Consider the following 23385-nt stretch of genomic DNA (forward strand, 5'->3'; position numbering starts at 1 on the left):
CTTTAACTCAATTTGAGGCATTTAACGTATGCTCGGTTGATATTTGATGCGATTTGAGAATCGTTCGCAGCTGCCTCACATTCCCCACGAACTTTTTGCCCGTTTAGCGCGCGTTTTTTATCCGTATTTTCTTTGCAATTTTTTTGTTTTTTTTTGGATTTTTTGGCTGCGAACTAGCCGACAACGAAGCAGCCGAAAGGCAAACAAAGTGTAACAAATGTCGTTGCGGACAGTTCAAAAGGGGGCGTGGCGGCGGCCAGAGGGTGTGGGCGTCTGGTTTGTCATCGCCCAACGTTGGCAAATGACTTTCAATGGCTTTTCCCTAGCTGGCAAATTTCTGTTCAAATATTTGCAGCAGCCCAAAAAAATTGTCATATTTTTTCTCAGTTTCTCGTTCTTCTATTCTTTTGTGCGTGTGTGTGAGTGTGTGTGAGTGTGTGTGTGTTGTCTTAAGCTGATTTGTTGGTCAGCTAAGAGTCTGATTGAGTTGGCCAGCCCCTCACCCTTTCACTCAGCTTGGCAAATTTGCATGGACATGGCTTCGATTGGGTATAACAGGGTGTTAAACAACATGCCAGACATGCCACAAATATGCTAAGCCAAAACACTTAACAACGGGCACCGACAACAACACATTTTTGACAAGACAACGGCAACGGCAACTGCAACAGCAACAGCAACAGCAACAGCAACAGCAATGCGGCAATGCAGCAAGGCAGCAAGGCAGCAACAATTGGCGCAGCAATGCTGCAACTGCAGCAACTGCATTGGCAACAACAGCAACATGACGTGACCGCCTCTATTGACAGCTGCAACAACTTGCAACATATGTTGCAGGCCGGCGCATACAATAGTTGCACCGCCAATTTGCTGGCCTGGCCCGTTAGCATTCAAATCAAATGTCAATAAATTTGATATTTAGTCATGTTTTAATATTTGCGCGTAACACGAATTTATTGCGGCTTAACTACATAAACAATTCGGAGCAAATGCCTGTAAATTTCATTTAAAAGTCCATTAAAATAGCCATAATTGCGCTTAATTTATGTGGGATTCGCAAAGTGTTTAAATACAATCGAAATGGAATTGACAAATTCAAATGTATGCAGCTTTTGTTTTAATGGAATTTTAATTGAAAATACATTAAATTTAATTACAATATATACGTTGTTAAATATTTAATGTTCGAATGTATTATTTAATTCATTTAACTGCACAACCAATGGAATTTTGATATAGTACGCTACAAAAACTGATTAAGAAAATGCCCAAAGAATGTAAAATGCAAATCTTGCGGCACAGCCACGCCTGCAGCGAAAATCCAGCGGAACCAAGCAACACAATGGCGCACAGCCCCCCAAGAAACAAATTTGTGATAAATTGTTTTGCATAATTTTGTAACAAGAGATTATTAATAAAACAGTACAGCGTACACGAGTATGGGCAGCTGCCGTTGCCCCACACACAAAATGCCAACTAATTGCGATTTTATGTTAACAACGCGAATCGAACAAATCGCGGAAAGCCTAAGAAAAAACCGAAAGCCGAAAATTCACAATCCAAAATCCAAAATGCTGAGCCAACATTTATCTTTCATCGCTCATAATGTGGAGCAGCAAGGCGTGGGTTGATTTCATTTTTTTTTTTGGGTGGGTGGGGCAAGTGCAATTATCATTTCAATTTTCCACCATCAACCCCCCCTTCCCGCCATCCGCTATGCCAACTGAAAATTGTCTTGCGGTTTTCACTCGGCCAACGTGGCGTATGCGTAATGTGTCGAGCACCGCCTGGCCATTGCGCATACGCCGCGTGGTCACGTACGAGGCTCGAATGCGCTAATCCATCGAGACAGGCCAAACTACAATATAATTTGATAATTAACCACATAAAATGTGTAATAACTGCGAATGTGAATGCGGACAGCGTACGAAGCGATCAGGTGCTGGTGAATGGGTCCAGTAAAATGCGAATGGCCAAATGTCAAATATAAATGGCAAACAGGCTGCAATTGGAGTTGCTCAATTGCGGAGTAAGAACTGAAATTTCCTCTTAAAATGTCCTACTCAAACTTAAGGCCTTAGAACCATTAAATCTAGGATCTGCAGCCCCATTCCAGCCGATAAAGCAATTGGCTTAGAACACGATTCGCATTACGTATGCCATAATTATCAATTAGCAATCAATTGATTACATTACAAACACACACAAAAAGTGCTCAAGGGGGGTTGGGGGAGGTGAAAAAAATCAAGCCGATACTAAGACAATGGACAACAGCAACAAAAGCAACAAAAATGGCATAGAAGCAACAGCGGCAGCACATAACTCGTATTTTTTCGCTGCCGATGGCAATATTTATTATTTCTCCCTCTCTTTTTTTTCGGCCTGGGAAAAATCTAGCAAACAGCAGCAGCAGCGGCAGCGGCAACAGCAAAACTGTTAATTTAAATTGGAAAATTATACAAAAATATTCAAAACGCTTGTTGTTGCAGCGAGATTTTACATTCGAATCTGCCTGTTAATCTGAGCCGCTCTCAAACGTCACGTTTTCACGCGGCCAACTATGCAACAACAATTTGCTGCTGTTGTTGCAGTTGCTGCTGCAGTTGCTGTTGCTGCCTCTGCTGCAGTTGCTGTTGCTGCCTCTGCTGCTGCTGCAGTCAACGTCAGTGCAATCAACAAAAGCAATTCACGCATTCAATTAAATGCCTTCAAATGTGACTTGCCGACATTTCTTTATGTGGCTCGCATTGCTGTTGTTATAGTTGTTGCAGTTGCCGCCGAGGCATGCATTAAAATCGTATAAAATTGTCACGTTAATAACCAATAATTGTTAATTTACAACTCACACACGGACATGGATAAATACACGCTGCGATGCCAGACAAAATGAGAAGAAAAAAAAGAAAATCGAATGAAATCGAAGTCGTAATACACTTGGCCCAATCGATAAATTACGTTTAAGTGGCAAATTAAACTGAAAACTTTGTAGTGCTCATTGAAATCCAAATTAACCATTTTACAATGTATATAGCCAAGCACTTGATGTACCACAAGTGCATATGTGTCGATTGTTAGGGTATACGAAAAGTGTGACCAGGTGCGTATGTGCAACGTGCAATGTGCCATGTGCAATGTGTGTTGCATGTGTGCGTTTGGTTTTGAGTTTTTCTAAGTTATTTGCTCTTTGCCTCGTTTTGGCATTTTCAGCATGTCCATTAACATTTTTGCCACATTTTCGGCTCCATTTATGCACTTTTTGTGGCGCTCAACTATGCGATTGTTGGCCGTAAGTATTCGAAAAATGTCGACGGCACAGACAGTGAAATGATAGCTGCTGCAAATACGCAACATGTCAAAATATCTGTGTAAATTTAAGTGGAACTTGACATTTTGTATTTAAGACTATTTAAATTGTGCTATATTATATCCCCGTCATCTTTTCCCCATTTTAATTGCACATATCGACTCAAAAGTCGACGCAATTTCACTACACTTGTTAGTCGAACATGCAACAGATCTTTAAATACCAAGCAGGCAAAACAGCAATAGCAAAAGAGCAGCGACAGCGAGCAAATTCAAATAAAGCGTGCAAAAAAAAAAAAGAGTAAAATAGAATTTTTTTTTATAATTAAAATTAACAACTTTTCTTGTCACGACTGGAAACGACAACGACGTCGGCGACGACGACGCTTGAAGCCAACTTGTTGCCTGTTGCTGCTGCTGCCTGTTATAATTATGCGCATTTTCAACAGATTTATATCTAGCTATCGCCCCTCTCCCTCTCTCTCTCACTCTCTCTCCCTCGCACCCTCGCGCAAGTCGCGTTGGAAACGCATACGGCAAAAAAAAAGAAAAAGATAGCGTATCTCATTAGAATTGCCAGCTGTGTATGGGCTTTATAGATAGATATAGAAACCCAACTCGCTGTATAGTATATAATTAGTAATTGTTGCACAAGCCGCCTGCCAAAGCCATCCGCCAACCCCCTTCCATTCCCCCTCCCCCCGCACCCTTTGGGCCATTATTCTAGCATTTATACAGAAAGAGATGGCGAGACGCAGAGAGGGAGAGAGAGAGAGAGAGGGAGATGACAGAAACGCAGGCCAGGCTAAATTAAAACCCAGTTTGAAGGTCAACAGCGACACGAGCTGCGTGGCCCGGCAACAGCAACAGCATCAGCAATACAGCAGCAACAGCAACAACAGAAATAGCAACAACAACAAATAGCAACAATATCAGGCAGTAAAACTATGCACAAATGTCTCGGCTCAAAATCTGACGTCAGCAACAGGAACTGAATCTGAAACTGAAAATAATCGCGTTGCGCATGCGTTGGCGCTGATATTCGCATTCACATTCGCATTCTCAATCCCTCGGCTCATTTTGTTTTTTTCTCATTGAAATCTTACGTTTTTTTTGCAATTTTTCGGGTGGTGTTGGTGTTGCATAAAATAAGATTAATCACCGCCAAGCAAAAAGTGCGGCCAAATGTGTCCCATTAATCAGCGAGTTTGTAGGAAACGCAAGCCAACCGCAAATTAAGTTGATGAGGGAACACAGATTCAAAAGCAGAGTTTCAATCGTGGGCGATAATATGCAAACTAATATGCTAAAATTTTCAAATTTGAATTGTTTAATAAATTATTAGAAAAAAAAAGAGGAATGGCCCGCTATCTCAGTCTTTCTCCAATCAATTCCCTCTCTCCGGTTATTTGTTGCATGCCACAAGGAACTCGTTACCAACTGATCGAATCGTATTTAATGTTACTGCTGCTCTTGTTGTTGCAACGGCAGTTGCAGTTGTTGCTGTTGCCATTGCCGTGCCCATAACGGTGTCAATTAAATTATGTTGCCGGCAACATTTTACAATTTGCAACAAATTGTTAACAGCGAAAACACCACAAATCAATATTACTTTTTACGTGTGTGTGTGTGTGGTGCGGCTCTTTGATTTCTTTGATTTGATTGCGAGGCAAGGGAACTTTTAGTTTGCAGTTGGGGCAACAATGCGTTGCGTTGCGTTGCGTTGCGTTGTTATGTTGCCACACATAATGCTATTGCCTGCCCTGCATGCTGCTTTTGTTGCTTAGCGTGGGATAATCCTTCGGCCAGCGAATGGCCTTCAAACTCACTCCTCATCTTCATCTCATCTCACCTCTAAGCAGAGCAAAATAAAAACCTGCGTGTTTCTACAGGTATTTGTTCTCATATTCGGCAGGTCAAGTGCTGTGCCTCTTTGTTTATAAAAAAATACCCTGCAAGGGGGTATATGGAAGAAAAGCAGCAACACAAATGCAAATAAAAACTACTTTCAAACTACCAGTTAACAATGTTTCATCAACTTCAAATTGCACCACACTTTCAAAGTCTACATTTTGGGTATAAATATTCCATGTGTTGGAGTATTTGAAAGGGTATCTCGAACGTTGCTATCTTTCCGCCCATCATCCTTTCTTCACTTCACTGGGTCCGTGCTTTGTCCTGCCCTTCTTGTGGTCGTCTTGTTAGCTTCCGGCCCCGAAAAACCGAAACCGAACCAACTCAGGTGACCACAAAGGCTGACCAGCGGCGATATATGTACATACATACATACTTGTATTTTCGTCTCACGCAATTGTTGGGCAATGACAAAGGACTCCCACCTGAGTGCTGGGCAGGATCTGGGCTCCGCTCAGACCCGCTGGTGTCCAAAGGAACCGAAGGGTCAGAAGGGGCAACCTGCCAGACGGACCTTCCGGGCCAACGGCGTCAGCTTTTGTGCGTGCGCCTCCACACCACACTTAGCCCCCTCTACCCCCCTTCCCCCTTGAAAGTGGATCAAATGGAGAATATATATACATATATGGAGAGTGATATACAAATTCTATATGCTGACCATTGGGCGGATATTATTTAGACGCTATTGTGTGGCGCCGTCCGTCGTTGCCAGCTACCTGTGGCTACCTGCAATTAGCTCGGCCACAGCTGCGCAACCTGATCAGATATCCAATCTGATCGATGTGAGTTCGAAAGAATAATGCTGCCATATACTACATACATACATACATAGGTAGGCTTCAATTTGGCAAAGTAATTAAAGAAAACCTTTGCATGAGTTATTATACGTAAAAGAAAAGTGCCGGTTTCAAGTAGCGCTTATCATGGCTAAGCATACGCAAATCTGGCGTTGAATTGCGCGATAAATAACACGATTTCAGCCATTGACGAACATTAACTGCTACCATTTTGACCTTATCTGTACTTAATGCGCCTGTGTCTGAGTGGCCATAAATTAATTACGAACTGTGTTAACAATGCAATCCAAACTGTAAGAAGCGAAAAAAAAACAAAAAAAACCCGCATAAATCTCTGAGAATGCGCATAAATTTGCATTGGCGACCTTGGAATCGAGTTGCTACGTAATGTACCCCCCTCCCGCTCAACCACCGTTTCCATTACTTTGCTCATGCACACACACACACACACACGCACACACGAACTTGTTTATCATCAGATAACGGCACCGCTTGATAAAAGCTCACACACCGACACCCAAAACGCTGTGCGTAAGACGACTTACAAGCAAATGAGTTTTACAACTGGAAACGACCCCTTTAATATCCTAGTTTTACATGCAGTTGGGTGCATACAAATATTAATTGTAATATATTTTACCAAAAGTGGTTTTAGAGATTACTTTTGAGCTTACACCTTTCCTTTCCCAACAACAAATAGTAGCAACAATTAGAAACAATTGTGTATAAGTATTGTATTGACTGAAGTCAGATGTGTTTTTAATCGATCATACCCGTCGTACTTTTTTGGAACGCAGTATCAACATTTCCCACCCAAGTTCAAGTTCAATGTCATTCGGATTTATGTTCGCATGTTTGTGTGTGTGTGTGAGTGTGTGGTGAGTGCGCGAATGTACGTAGCTATGTATGGGTATGATAAACGCCAAAACCCGTTCAATCAAAGCCCCAACGCACACACACACACTCATGGCAGCACGCACCGACGCACACTTACGCAGTTTTTTTCACAAGTGTGTGCGTTTTTGTGCGTTCGTTCATCGTTCGCTTCGTTTTATTTCGTCTCGATTCGCGTGACTTTGTCGTTGTTGTTGTTGCTGTTGCTCTTGCTGTTATTGCTGTTGTTGTTGCTCTTGCTGTTATTGCTGTTGTTGTTGCTCTCTCTTGTACGGCAACAAGTGGGTTGAGTTGCCAACGGCCTCTGCCCCCCTCCCGGTGCTCGTGCTCCCCCCGCCTTGCCAACTGGTTTCAGTGACGTCATCGTCGTATGCGTGGCCTTACGCACGTTTTACGCACATTTTCTGCGTTTCTGGGGGCGCGTCTCATTGAACTTGAAAAGCGGAGAGCAAAGCAAACACAGAAAAAACAGCTGATTTGTGTGCGTAGATGGTTGATGGTTGTGGGTGGTTAAAGTGGGTGTGTATTGTAACCTTGTAACATTTTGATACTCTTAAGATGACGTTCATTATAAAAATGAAGAGAGGTTAATGTATGATTAGTTCTTTGCATATATTTCTAGTTTGCGTGGCGTTAACTTACGTATTCCACTTTGTTGCGTTTTTGGTTTCGAATTCGGTTTTTGGGGTCTGCCTGTTCCTTTTTGTTAGTGGTCGCAAAAATTGTTTGGACTTTAAATCCAAGGTCAACGTCAACGCATTAGCGACGTCTCGCTCCATCCCTTTCGCTTCCTCTTCCTCTCCCTCTCCCTCCCGCTATCTACGTCTATGCAATCACTCATTCGTACAGAAATCCGAAAATGAAGATGAAAAGACGAAGACGAGGCAAAACATATATTAAATTTATTTAATATCAACAGAGATTTATGGCAGAAAGAGACAGGGACTGGGAGAGAGAAAGAGAGAGAGCGGGATAGAAACAGGCGGAAATTAACGCACCCAACTGCAGCCGCAATTAGAGAGAGACGGCGACAGCGGCTCACTTTGATGAGATAATTTTTTGAAATTATTTATTTTCATATTGTGTGTAGGTGCCTGCGCCCGTTCGCATTATTTATTTATTTATACCCGAGAGTGTTCCCTTGCGTTTTTTGCCATTCGCAATCTGCGAATGCTTATCGCCCACTCTGTCTCGCTCTGGCGCCCGCGATCGCCACTCTCGCCGCTCTTGCCTCTCCCTCCCTACGCCCGCGTGCCATGAAATGGCAATAGCAACAACCACAACTAAGCTTTGAAAGCTGCGTTGCGTGTGCCCCTCTCTCTCTCCCTCCCTCTCACACCCTCCGCTTGTTCTCTATGTCGACGATTCTACTTAATGCTTTGCATATGTATGTGTGTGTGTGCGTGTGCTTGGGGAGCTACACTTGGGGGCGTTAAGATAGAAATGGGCATAGGAAATATGCTGCTTTCTAAAAACAGACTAAATAGTGCAATCATAAAAAATCGAAAAACAAAAATTGGCAGCACTGAACTGCGATTGCGTGCATGGGCATGACTAACAGTTTTATGAGTGCTACATCGCCTTGGCATCATTGGTTTATTATTGCATTGCATATATGTATGTATGTACATATGCTAATTGCATACAAAGGAAATGTAAAGTTTTTGTGAAGCACTAAAAACGGATATTTAAAGAACACTTTCAAATCGCAACCCCTGCTGTTTCTATGTTTGCTTCCATGGTGTGTGCAAGTTGTGTGCGCTGCGAATGCGAATATCAAGGTCAACTTGTGATGTGTTTCTGCCGCCGTCTGCGCTCCCCCGCCCTCCACCGCTTCCCCTCACCCCTCACCCGTAAAAATGAGCTCTAAGAAAATAATTAAATGGCAGGCATGCGAAAGAAAGACAGCCGCACAGTGACGGTATAAAAAAAAAAAACGCAATTTTTGAAGCGCAGTTGTTAAATTAGAAATGCCATATTTTGAAATAAAATTGTGTTCTTTTGTTACTTTTTTTCTCCCATCTTGCCCCTGCTATTGCCACTTGTCTACCGGGTCTTGGCCATTAATCAGTTGCTGAAATGCTTTGAGCAGCTTCAGAATTGGCAAGCAGATGATGCGGCATAATTGTTATTAATATTATGATAAATATACAATGCACAGCGTTCGTGCCAAAGTGACGGGGGCGAAAGATTATTGTGGGAAATTGTAGTACTTCATTTACTTTTACTTCTAAATACTTAAAATACATATATTAAATAGCAAATGCTTTTGTGTGTTGCGTATTTATTTATCAATTAAATGTACTTTAATAGACGTAATCACACGATAATCAATCGATAATCACAGTTTGGCGATCCTCTGGCTGTCATCGAAAAAATCAATAAAATTAAATTGCCCACACACACACAATTATCGGGCAGGGGAAAGCAATCGATAACGATAATCCAGCTGGCTAAATTATATAAATTTGCACACATTATGCGAAATTGACGTACAAAAAAGCTAATCACAATGTTGGAAAGTCGTATCGAGCCTCCGATGGGATCATCATCCATCATCAGGCAGCAATAGTATTAGTAGTAGTAGTACTATTAGTATTGGTAGTAGTAGTAGAAGTAGTAGTAGTATTGGTAGTGGATGGATTGCATTCCTAGCAAATCTCCTGCGCAAATTGTATTAAGACATAAATGCGAGTGCAAATCGATGAGGAGGAAGCTGCACAAGAATCGAAATCTATATGTATGTATATAAAAATATATAGTGAGAGAGTAGGCAGAACGGCAATAAAAAGAGCCGCAAGCGCCAGCCACACAGACATACACAGAAAATTGCTGGCTAAAAAAAAGAAAAAAAAAGCGAGGAACAAAAAATGAAACCCGGCAAGTCGGCGATATGCAAACATAATAATTTGCATATTTCGCCGCAGTGTTCAATTGTTGTTGTTGTTGTATTTCTCTGATGGTGGTCAAGCCAGAAGAAAACGCAAGAGCAAAAACAAAAGCAAAAGCAAAAACATCTATAAAAGGGAGTGGTGCCCCCATAATAGAAATGTTAACCTTTCCGCAGCCAAAACAGCGAAGCCAGCAGCAGAATTCAGTCGTCACACCCAAGTTTGGCAACTAGCAAAGGTTAGCCAAAGTTTGGCATCTGCCCAATAGATGGATAGTCCACAGATAGTCCAATGAAAAGTCCCATGAAAAGTCTAATGAAAAGCCTAATGAAATGTGCACTATCTTAAGAAAGAAACGGTTGGCGATTCAAATCAGCAGGTGCGTGCTGCAAAAGTCCATAAGACAAAAGTCCATGTAAGCCCAGTTCAGAGTTGGGAGCTATCTAAGGAAATGGGACGTGGAAAACAGGATCAGCGGGAAAACCAGAAGATCGCCGATCGCGATAAGAACGTTAAGATAACGCCCGGCATTTTTTTTGTAGCCAGGAAACTTAATTCACTGGCGCCCACTCTTTTTTCTACCGCTTTTAAGCGCACTTGATTTATACGCACGTGTAATTGGAATAGGAATTTGTGCGCTGAACCCAAAAATGGAAGATATATTGTTGCGTTCATTTAGTTTAATTTTTTTGCGATGCTAAAGCTGCTGTTTAAATTTCGGTTGGCAGGGTGAACGCCCACTTGGGACATGCGATCGTTTTGGCCCGCCGCCCACCTCTTGCCACCTCTTTCTCTCTCTCTCTCTCTCTCTCTCTCTCTCTCTCTCTTTCGCACTGGCAATTTATGTTGTTGACTATTTTGCCGCAAATTACATGCAACTCCATGGATTTCCACTATTTCTGCTTTTTTTTTCATTTTTTTTTAATAAATATATAGAAGAGAGCTGAAAATGTTTACTAACTGGGCCGTGGCGTTAGAAATCAAAGCCTTTGGCGTTCATTAGCTTTGGGGGCGTTTTTCGCCTGCTGCTTCTTTCCTCTTTCCCCACCGGCAGCGACGTTCAATTAAAAGTGTTGCCAATTTGCGACGCCTTATGCCCCATGCCCCTTATGCCCCCAACCGACCGGCCCCGCTTTCGCGGCCAAGCCCCTCGTGTAATCAGGAAATTCGATTTTCTTAATGCCACTGAAAGAGTTTCGCTTGGACTGCGCAGACTGGACACAAGGAATCGCTAGCACCCAACGCCCCACCCCCCGCCCACAAAAACCCCCCATTTCCCCCACGACAAGATATCCCCACGCCCGTGACTTCTAATATGCGCGTGAATTTATTAACGCTCATTTTACGCTGTTGTTGCGATTCGGGGGCGTGTGCAGGCCGATTGCATTTTTTTAAATAAATTCTGGCGCAAACGGCGCGTGACAGGAGGCTCTAAGGAGCGTCTGGCGAGGGGCAGAGGGGGGAGGGGGGGAGAGGGGCGTGGTGCAAGGGGGGCGGACTGGGTGGCAGGCGGCAAAAGGAGCAGGTGCTAGAGATGGCAGCGTTGCATGGACACTCACGAGGCTTCAGCGACTTTCAAGCTCGTTTATAACTAGAAAGCCTTGCCTATTGCTTAAGATTTGAAACAACCTTTTAATAAGTTAAACTAAATAAATTGTTGCTCCTACTATTGTTGCGATATATTCCTCGTGAGTTGGCTCACGCGCACATCGCCAGCAGCGAGGTTACCGCAGTCTTAGGCCAAAACCTCATTAGGCTATAGCGAAATCTATATGCGAAATGGAGGCCGACGCCTTTTCAATTTGCCAGCAATGAAAATTTACAACATGGCTCGTACGTCCGCTCCTCGACTCCCCCTCCCCCCTCAAGGAAATGGGCAAAAAAACGATTGGGCCGATCTGCTGGGGATATATACATATATATATGTATATATATATCGGTCGTTCATTGCATACCCCAAGGCGTGCATGCGCACATAAAAATCGACAGCAATGTTGAAACACGGATCGGAACCAGTTGCCAGTTGCAAGTTGCTGATGTTGCTGCTGCTGCGGCTGTTGCTGCTGCAGTTGCTGTGGCATTGTCATTCGTGGCATGTTCACGCCTTGACGCCCGCAGCCAACTGGCAAAAGGAAAAAAAAAAAAAAAGGAAGGCAGCAAAAAGAAGTGCACTCCAAATTGAACTCCAACTGCATCGCCCATCGCAGCGCTCCTTTTTTCCACCCGCCCCCCAGCGATTTTCACCCCCCCCCCGCTGCTGCAGCGTTTTCCGGATCGCTCGTTTGTGGCATCTTCAAAAGCGGCATTTGTGGCTGCGTTTTGAGAGGCAGATCGTAAATCTAATAAATGCCTGCCGCACCAACGCGCTGCTCCCGGGGGGGAAAAGCGTGGAAAATGCGCCTCTCTCCTTGGGCACCGTTGGCATAGATGATGGACTGATAAAACGTAAAAATTAAAAAGGCACATGAAATACTTAACACTCGCGTAGTGGTGCGCTCATATATTAAAGAGATTTCGCAGAATAGATGTGGTACTCTATACTCTACTCTTAAGCAAAGTAGTCTTAAGTTGATGCTTTGTTTTTGTTCGCTTGACTAATGAATCGTGTGTTTTGTGTGCTTTTCAGGTGGTCCTCTCGGCTTGTTCCTCGTACTTCCAGAGCCTGTTCCTGGAGCACCCCGAAAGACATCCAATTGTGATATTGAAGGACGTCCGTTTTGCCGAGCTGCAAACCTTAGTTGAATTCATGTACAAGGGCGAGGTGAACGTGCAATATTGTCAGTTGTCCGCGCTGCTCAAGACAGCCGAATCCCTCAAGGTGGGTGCTCCTTTCCATTTGTGATTAAAAACCTTACCATGCATCATTATCAATCATATCAATCAATCCATGGATGTACATGCTTGCAGGTCAAGGGCCTGGCCGAGATGACGAACCAGAACACGACGCTGCGCGAACCGGAACGGGAACCGGACCGCTTGCGTCCGCAGGGCGGCGGCGGCGGCAGCGGCGGATCCGCTCACAAGGCGGCCGACAGTCCGGCGGCCGCGCTCGATGCCACAGCGGCCACACAGGCGGCGACTGCCACGGCAACGGCCACTGCCGCGGCGGCAACATCGACCTCAACCTCAGCAACATCTGCGGCGGCAACGGCAGCGGCAGTAGCAGCAACAGCAGCAACATCTGCATCCACAACGGCAACAGCGGCGGCGGGGAGTAGTAGTACAACAACTACAACGGCGGCAACCACAACAGCAACCTGTGCCACAGCAACCACATCCACGGCAGCAACATCCTCATCATCGTCGGTGACATCAGCAGCAGCAGCAGCAGCCGCAGCAGCATCTGGTGTTGCGCACTCAGAGGAGGCGACCTCGTCATCATCGTCCACTGGGGGGCAGAAGCGGGAGGCTAGCGATCGCAGCAGTCCCACGCCCGCCAAGCGATCCTCGCGATCGTTGCATCCGACGGACAAGGAGGATGTGGCAGAGGATCGGGAGCGGGATCGTGATCGGGATCGGGAACAGGAGCAACACCAGGCGGACGAGCTGCTGAGCGGTGAGCTGCTCGGTCGCAACTTAAAGGACGAGGAGGAGGACGATGTGGAGGAGGTGGATGAGCTGGATGAGAACGATGAGACGCTGCTGCGGGAGCGCGACGAGGACGAGGACGACGAGGATGAGGAGGAGGACACGCCCATGCCGCTGGATCTCTATCAAAGACCAAATGTCGAGCCAAAAAGCGCCGCCGCAGCAGCAGCAGCAGCAGCAACAGCGCAGCAGGGCGGCAGCAACAGTCTCAGCGGCAGCAGCAGCACCTGCCACACCAACAGCAGCAGCAACAACAATAATAACAACAACTCCAGCAGCAACAACAACAACAACAACACTAGTAGTGGGAAAACCTCAGCGGCCAGCAATGGCGGCACAGCGACAACCGGCGGCACAGCGGACTCCGTGGTTGCGGTGGACGACGATGACGACGACGATGGCGATCACCACCACCAGCGACAGGTGATCAACGATCGGCTGGAGCAGGATGTGGACGAGGAGGACATGGACGATGATGTCGTGGTGGTGGGCCCGGCCACCGCAATGGCCAGGGGCATTGCCCAGCGGCTGCAGCGTCTGCATCACACGCACCACCATGCGCCGCACCACCAGCACTCGCAGCACCATCACCAGCACCAGCACCATCCGCAGCAACAGCAACAGCACCACCACCATGCGCCGCACCACCAGCAGCATCATACGCACTCGGATGACGAGGATGCCATGCCCGTGATTGCCAAGAGCGAGATCCTCGACGATGACTACGACGATGAGATGGATCTGGACGACGACGATGAGGCGGACAACAGCAGCAACGATTTGGGTCTCAACATGAAGATGAGCAGCGGTGCGGGCGGTGGCGTCGATCTGTCCACCGGCTCCACACTGATACCCTCGCCATTGATCACCTTGCCATCCTCATCGGCAGCGGCGGCGGCAGCTGCAGCAGCAGCGGCGGCCATGGAATCGCAACGCTCCACGCCGGCCATGTCAGCGGCGCAGGCAGCCGGAGCGGGCGCTTCGGACCTCAGTATTGGTGGCTCCGGCGGTCGACCGGCGTCCAGGAGCTCACGCGACGGCGGCGGCAACGATGGCGGCCGGGGAGGAGCGTCCTCCTCCAGCCTGCTGAGCCCGGGAACCGTGGCCAATCTGCTGCCCGTGCAATCGGTGCCATTGGTGAGTAGTGATACTATTAGAGCTAGTTAGTTATGGGGTATTCCTTATGGGGTATTACTGGGTAACCGTGAATAGTTGTGTAACCCCACACCTTTGCGATTCCATTGCAGAGCCTCAAGAAGGAGATCGATTGCAGCGAGGACGACAACAGCAGTCACAGCAGACACATGCAACAGCGTTCGGCATCAGCTGGCGGCGGCCTGGGCGGCGACCTTGACTACCGCGCCTCCCACGAGTCGGTAAGTCTGCCATTTGGCGTTACCTTTGACCCCCTGACGCTGACCCCGACCCGCGACCCCCGCCCCTGAATTCCCCCGCCTCCCCAAAAATACGATTCGATGCGAACCCATGCCAAAATTCGAAAAGTAACTCCAGTCCCAGGAGATCCCTTTCAGTGAATGCTTTTGCTGCTTCGATAGGTTAAAAACAACAAAAAAAAAATCAATAAAAAATCTAAAATATTTTACGAATTCCGAGATGCGTCTCGCAAAAATGATCTATCTGATCCCAATCTGGCTCGATCCGACTCCATTTCTACATATATGTATACCTATATCTTAAGTATTGCTCTCTCTCTCTCTCTCACTCTCTGTCTGTTCTTATATATATATACTTCAATATGCCATATTTATATATATTTAATTACCAAAAAAACAAAATACAAAATCCAAAAAAAAAAAAAAACAAATGCAAAAAGAAAACAAAATCAAAACTCAACATATATTTTTGCTCTTCGTCGTGTTCTTTGTCTATGAATTTTTTATACATATATATATATATATACCCATACATATATATCTACCTAATATATATATATATAACTTATCCATCCTATATCTATGCCCTATATATATACATATCAAGTTTTTCCCAACCTAAGAAAGTAAAGTTTTTCTTTTTTCTATTCAGTTGAAGAGAATCCTTAAAAGTAATTTGCGAAAAAACAAAACAAGTATCAAATGTTAGTTGTGTTCAGTTTCCTAGCTCTATATAGTAATCATGTTTTGTTTAATGAGTAGCGCTCTATCTCTCTCTCTCTCTCTCTACCTCTAGCTAGCTATCTCTCTCGCTCTCTCGCTCTCTCTCTCTCTCTCTCTCTATCAATGTCTATCGATAAGTGTCTGTGTAATTTTGTTAGTTAATCCAATCTATGTGTATGTAATCTATGTTGTTGTTGTTGTCGTATATCTATGTGTAAATATCTCTCTCTGTAAATTTCCCACACACTCACACACACCTAAAAACACACCATATGCCATAAGTTTTCGCACAGTTGATAGAATTTTGTGTTTGGTTTTATTTCGCCGGTAGTTGAGTTTTTATCGCTTCGTTTTGTGGGCCACTTCCACTTTTCACTTGCCACACATTGTTGGCAATTTCCGTTTGCAATTTTGTCCCCCACTCCCAACCACCCCCCACCACACCCCCCTCTCAACTTCAACACCCCTGGAATTTTTTGTTTGTATTATTTATTTACTGGCCATGTTCTGTTCGGGGTCCTTCTTCCTTTCGCCCCGCCCCTCTCCTCCATTCCATTCCAATCCAATCCTCTTCTCTTCTCTTGCCTTCTATTTTAATTTAATTTTTTATTTGCCACCAATGCTGTTGCTGTTGCTGTTGTTGCAGTTGCATGTTTACGACACTATAATTTTCAATATGGCTGTCAAGAGAGGCGCCATTGTCCAGGCCTTTCGATAAAGATATTAAAAAAATCACTCGACGAGGCGATTCCCTATCATTAAGTTAGGGGGCAAAGTAATTCGACCAAGCGAAAAGCAAAGGTGCAATTTTCAAGAGAAATACTTGGTGAAAAGCATTAAATAAATAAATTAAAGCTTTAAATGCCCAAGCATCTTGAGCTCATTATAATTAAATATAGATGAATACTATATTTGGTTAAATTCACATGCTTCTAACAACTGAATATGGAAATAGAGTATACAATGGTCGCATTTAAGGCAGCTCGGCGCCTTCCCATGTCCGCACATTTATTATTTGAGAATGCTATATAAATAAAATAAAAACCAAATCAAATATTCAAATCAAACAATAAGAAATATTGTCGCATGTTGCAACAGGACAAACAAACGGGGGAGTACAAAAAAAAACTAAGAAATTGTTTGGACTGTGTGGGTGGCTCGATATTCAATTTATTTTTTTTGCCCCAAGTGCGAACATGGCATTTCGCGTCGCTTCCTTTCGGCGACGGTTGTCTCCACTAATTTTGGCCCGCAATTCAGAGCGAATGTAATGCATACTTTTGGGCGCACGGCAAGCACAACTGTACTCGCCTGGCAAAACATTTAGCTTCCGGCAAATATATTTTCACATTACATTTTCCACCGCCTCCCACGACATCTACTCATTCTTTTTAAGCGAAAATTTTCGTCAACCAGGGATAAACGCGAAAAATGTTGGACTAAAACAGAAAGAACAAAAAATAAAAAAATACATATATATATAGAGGAGAATGAAAGGAAAAGCAAAAGGAACACGACTAGCCACTGTCGTTTTTCTTATGTTTTCTAGCCTCTTCTGCCCGCTTTTCCTACACTTCAGTGCAGTGGAAAAAAGGCAGCAAAAAAGATGTTATATATGCATAACGCACTTTGTTGCAACGCTTGACGAGTTTAAGGGCGAATTTCGGGGTGGCAAAAGCTGGATGACAGGCCCCAGATGGGCCAAGCCAGCGGAAATGTTATCAAAAATGCAAGAGTACCTAAAAAAGCTCGGAAATTAAAACGTAAGGCTCGCAGTGTTGACTTGCCGCAAGGTTGCGCTCTCCAAATGCACACCAAATGAAAGTTTTTCGATAAAAAGGTATTTTAAGTCGGGCAACATTATCATCAAACATGATTCCTTAAAGATTCCTTAAAGTTAACATTAAATTAAATTTTCTTTATTGTTAATTAATGCGGAGGACAAAAACAGAGATTTTCATGAGAATTTCCTCGTATCTCGTACAATATTGGTATTGTTGGTCAATGAAGAAGTTCGAGAGCGTTACTGGAAAACTTTTTAGGAAGTCTGCTGCCTTACGCGGTGTTTAATGCATGTGTATATGCATCTGCAACAAATTCGCCCCCCTTCGTTGCCCCTCCATCGACGCCTTTCTCTTGCGGAGACGCACATGCATAAATTCAAATAAAAATTTATCTAAAAAAGAAAGCTCGGGAAAATGAAGGCCCAAAAGAAGGCAACAAAAAGTGGCAGCCGCCTCGAGTTGCGGACGTTGACGCCGAATGCGCCAGTGTGTGTGTGCACGTGTGTGTGTGTGCGAGTATCTGTGTGAGGGTCGGTTGTGTGTTGCACCGGAGAAATTGTAATACAACTTGGGAAAATCAAACCAAAGCCAAGCTAACTATGTCATTTAAAAACTACCGGTGATTAGATATGTTCTGCATACTAATACGTATACTTCATATACAGAAAATATTTAAAATTGTATATATTTTTAATTTCAATATTTAAACAAAATCAGGCGTATTCTTGTAACGTTAGAAATGTTAAATTTTCAAAATATTAAAATAGCTCTCTTGAAAAGATTCGGTATATTAAATACCTTTTGAGTTCTAAGCAAGTCAATAAAATGTCAATAAATGTTAAATTTTCAAAATACTAAAATAGCTCTCTTGAAAAGATTCGGTATATTTAATACCTTTCTAATCTATATCTAAACTTATTCAGGCATTAAAAATGGTTTGATTTTCGTTGTGTATGTATGTATGTAGATATGCGACTGTGTGCGCCGCAATTCGTTGACTCTGATGCTCTGCAGGCCTCTTGTAGGCCTCTCCAAGCCATTGCCGCATAATAAATACTTTTGCTTTTACACTTTCTTTTTTTTCTGCCCTGCGTTGCACTCCTTTCTCCGTTGTCCGTTCTCCTTGCCACTCGCTGTGGGCCTTTCTTCGCTGTGGCGCGAAGGGGAAGATGTGATTATGGGCAGAGGGAGGGGAGCTGCAGTGAACCAAAAGCAAGACCAAAACAAAAATCAACGCATAAAACCAACAACTTTTGCTTTCTTTTACTTTTTGTTTTCTTTTCTACACAGACACACACACACACAGTCACACACTGCCACACACAGCCACACACACACATGAGTATTTAATTTTGAAACAAATGCGTTCCTCTTTTTGCCTCTCGTTTTTCGAGCTGCTGCTCTTATGCAATTTTTTCATAGCATACCTTTAGGCTTACCCTCTCAACTGTCGCCGCCACCGCTGCTGCTGTGCTTGCATTTTATGAGTCGCCCCTCCCACTGTTGGGGCACCCACCCCCACCCCAAACGGCGCCCCCTCCGCCACCACCTGCCCTTGTCGGCATTCGCGTTGTTTGCTTGCCGTCCACATTGCGTATGCGTAATATGAACGCTGCCACGGCGACAAGCAAGGCGGAAATATTAGGTATGCGAAGACAAGTGTCAATAGTTCCTCGAAATATATTAAAAAGCAACAAAGACTCTATTTTTTAATTAATATATGCATGCAGTTTACTGGGTACTTTTGGGCAAATATACATATGAATATATTATAATAATGTAATGTATATCATACTCGTATATCCAAATTTAATTCGAGGCATCTATAGCACTTTTATCAATATAGAAGAGTTCTAGTTTGGGGCCCTATTATTTGTGCCGCCACTGTTCACATGGATTTGTTTATGTTTGTATATAAATGCCGGGGATACACATACATCCATACATATATTTTTTAATATTTTTATTCGGAGGCTTTTGCACAACTTTTGACTGAATGCATTTAGGTATTGTCGGTGGGGTTGTGTGGTGAAGCCCCAAAACCCCCCCATCACTCTAAGCCTCCATCAATGCCTGGCAACTGTCAATCATGCAATGCACAAAATAAAAAATATAAAAAACCGCAAAAAAAAGAAAGATTTTTGTGAGGCAGCAGCGGAAATCCAAACAAATACACGAAAAGAGCGGAAAAAAAAATAAGAGTCAACAACAACAAAAAATGCTGCCAAAACGCAACAAATGCCAAAGCGAAAATATATTGCATTGTGTGGGGCTGCCTTTCTTCCTCTCCCGCTCCCTCTCTCTCTCTCATTTCCCCCAACAGTTGGCTCCCCTTTTTGCTGCCCCTCCCCCTCACGCACATTGCACATTTCGCGCTGCAACTGCGACGGCGACTGCGACGGCGACTTCTCTGCCGCGGCATTGTAATCAGCGCTCGATGCCCCGCGTTGCGTTGATTGCAAAGTTTTTCAAGTGCTTTTTGGTGGGCCTCCCCCTTTACCCCTTTACTCCTTCACCCATCTTGACTGCCCCAACCGCCCAGGCACGCCCCCTGGCGCCATGCGCCCCTTGCCGATTTAACCGGTATATATTTCGGCTCAAACCAGGGGGAATGAAGCTACAAAACTGCTAATAGCCTCGACGACTTTAAGCCTTTTCAATCAAAAAGAAATGCAAATAGCCTTGAAGTTAAACAAATCGGATTTTTAGAAAGAAAACTAGAACTGTAGAGTTATATGCAACTATAAGTAAAAGAGGGAATATCCAAGATGGTAAATGTTAGAAGGTTAACTTAGTAATGCTTAGTAATGATCTTTGCATTAGCCAATCGATTAATCTTTGTATGTTGCGAGCTATTTCCATCGAAAAGTGATTGTAAATGATAGAATTCAACAGTAGTGCAAGTTATGGCCTATCGGGGTCACCACTTTGCCGACCCTGTTGCTCTTGAACTTCCAGCAGCATCTGCAGCAGTGCAAAACCCTTTGAGATCTGACTTCTGTGTCCATGTGGAGTGGAGTGGAGTGGAGTGGAGTGGGTGCGTCATCGGGTTGCCTACTTGGACTGTTTGCTTTGTTCGCACACACATCTATTTCACATATATATTGTATAAAAAAATCAGGGAAACGAGCAGCGATTGCAACTAGCATGAAAAAAAGTAAAACGAAAAAATCCAAAAAGACACCAAATGCAAGAATACAAATAAAAACATATTTATATATGTGCAGACGGCAAAAAACACCATACCAAATATATATACATATTTGTACATATATATCAATGAAAATGTGGAGGGCTCCTAAGACTCGCACACAAAAAATGCGAAATAAAAAAGAAATTATAACAATACATAATAATTTGTGCACAAATATTACGGAAAAAGCAGCGAGTTGCGGAGCATTTGAAATAGTCGCTTCCGTTTTCAAACCAAAGTTCTATGAGCTTCCGCAATATTTGCCAGATGCGTTATATGCGTCATCTATTGCGTCTATTTTTTGATTGCACTGAAAAGGGACCTTCAAAAAAAATATGAAAAAAACAAAAAAAGCAAATAATTAAGCGCACCAAATGCAAACAAGCCAGCTGAAATACATATATATGTATGTACGTATGTATGGTTGGGTGTATGGCTCTCATGGCTGCATAAAAAGGCAAGGCAAACCCAAGAGAGTTTTCATTAAAAATTTGCTTTTATTAAAATGTGACGGGCTGGGGCAAACAGTTGGGGGGGTGGGGGTGGTGGTGTAGGTCGAGGTTGAGGCCGATGGCTGATGGCTTAAAGCGCCGCAATACGGCATCAAAATGAACAAGAAAAGGCCGACGACCGTCGAAAATTTTTCGTAGAAAAAGAAGCAAGCCAAATGGGCAACCGAAACCAGACGCACATCGATCGATATTTGATTATTATTGCGGCGACGACACGACTATGACTATGATGACGATGACGACGACGATGAAAATGATGACGATGATGATGACGAAGTCGGGCCTCAAGACGACCAAAGAGCTGCAGACGTTGATGACTGCGCACATTGGAAAAAAATCCTTCCATACTCCAGGAAATCACCTCTGACCTTCAGTCAATCAGAGAAGTTAGTGGGCAAGCATCCCAAGGAGTTTTCTTGAATTATATGTACATTGGAAAGTTTGCACATGCATTTTCTTCAAGTGTACGAGGCAGGACATTAACTGCAGTGTGGCAATAGCAGAGCAGCCAGCTGTAGAGTGCGTCTGTCGCATTTGGGAAAAGCGGAGAAAATCGGGGAAACTGGGGGAAACTGTGGAAAACTGGGGGAAACTCGGGGCAAGTTCGCAAGGAAGTGGAGCTGCAGAGGCCCAGATAATCACTCCATTAGGCGTAGGCTCGTTGAACTCGCCTGCCAAATCGAAGCGGTTGGTTCATCGACTTACGGCCATTCTGCTTCTTGGCCATTTCCCTATTTTGCTAATCCTCTTACCATTTCGCATTTTGCATTTCGGATTTTTTTCGCCTCTCCTAGTTGGCATTTGTGCTTGCGGTGACCCAGATTTGGTGGACCCGGCACTGGGGTTATTCAATAATCCGCTGCCAAGAGCGGCAGCGGGCGAAACTGCAATTTGGCTAATGGAAAGTTTGTTTATTTGGTGGCCTGTTTGCTGTTTGCTGCCTGCTGCCTGTCTTTTGCCGGCAGAAATCACGCAACATCGGTGGATGTAAGTTACTGGTGCATTGGTCGAGTAATCTTCGCTTAAAGCAACCAACAAATAAAAATAAAACACACATCCTGCCAGCAGCTGAGCTCAATTAAATTTATGGGGAAACTTTTTATACTTTTTATACTATGTTGAAACACACAATTTAGTTCTGTAAATAGGTAACTGCAACAACAGCCTAACTAACTTAACTAACTTAACTAACCTTTCATTTTGTATAGTTTTAATAGTTTTAAGATCGCTATTTCACCCACACTACTACTAACGCACACTCATCTATTGTTTTATAGAACCCACATTACGTTTATATATATAATGCATGTGTTATAAAGCCCATCAAATGGAAATCATACACCCTCCAAACATTTTGGCCAAGCTAAGCTCAAAAAAAAAAAAAAAAAAAAAGAAAACAGTAAAATAAATAACAAAAGATTATATTTTAATTTGCGCTTTGTGAGAAAATTGAACTAAAATCCCCCTATAACCAACAAATTTGACAAACTAAAAACTGTAAATGAGAACGAAATTCGCTGCACAAAATTTGGACCGTACCCACTTATATACATTTATATATATATATATTCGATCCCCCGATTTCCAGCCTTGTCAATCGAATTATTTCCTTTCTTTGCATTACAATTAGCTGAAACGATGAAACAATCCTTTGTTGTAAATCCTTTTTATTTGATTTCACTTGAAACCAAAGTTGTAAATGTAATATTTTGCTATAACTTTTGTATCTCTGTCTCAAACTTACTCTCTATCTCGCTCTCGCTCTGTGTGCCACTTTATCTGTCTCTCTCGATCTATTTGTCTCTCTGTCTCTATCTATATCGATATTATCAATGTGTCAAACTGTGTGTTGTGCTTTCAATATTATCAATAATCAATACGAATACGGTACAGCAATATAAAAGAAACCACAAATTCTCCATCAAATAAAACAAGAGAGGGGTCCAGATCTGAACGTTGTGCAATTGATAACCGAGATATATATATACCTAAATATATATATACATATATAATGCATTAATTTATCAACCAAAACAAAGAATCGTACTAAAGCGCTTTTGGTGTTTTTTAAACTACATAACCGCAAAAAAGAAACTATAAACAAAACCACAAGAAAAGAAATCACTGTCAAGAAATGCAACCAAAAAAAAAATAAGAAAAAGAAAAAAAATATAGAGAAATAACGAAATTACAATCAAATTATAGAAAACTAAATCGAACTAACTCACACATACACACGAACATGCCACGCTCACACACACCCACAAATCACACTCAACCAACATACTATATAATACTATTTTTTCAACGATATATATGTATTATCTAAATGTGGAACGCTTTTACCATAAATCGTTCGTTCGTTGTTCGTTTATGTAAATGGTAAATGTGT

At 43.3% G+C, this 23385-nt stretch overlaps 1 protein-coding gene across 5 annotated transcripts in view; it reads left to right on the forward strand.

The window, feature by feature from the left end:
* The window catches only part of LOC122624069 (box A-binding factor), a 117427-nt gene that overhangs the window by 69584 nt on the left and 24458 nt on the right, over nt 1–23385 (forward strand). For all 5 annotated transcript variants that reach the window (XM_043803504.1, XM_043803503.1, XM_043803507.1 and 2 more), the window contains exons 3-5: nt 12426–12617; nt 12707–14524; nt 14635–14763. In XM_043803504.1, the coding sequence (XP_043659439.1) occupies nt 12426–12617; nt 12707–14524; nt 14635–14763 (2139 nt within the window). The remainder of the gene's footprint in view (nt 1–12425; nt 12618–12706; nt 14525–14634; nt 14764–23385) is intronic.

Source organism: Drosophila teissieri, chromosome X, assembly GCF_016746235.2.
Source record: "Drosophila teissieri strain GT53w chromosome X, Prin_Dtei_1.1, whole genome shotgun sequence".
In the NCBI taxonomy this organism is placed as follows: domain Eukaryota; kingdom Metazoa; phylum Arthropoda; class Insecta; order Diptera; family Drosophilidae; genus Drosophila; species Drosophila teissieri.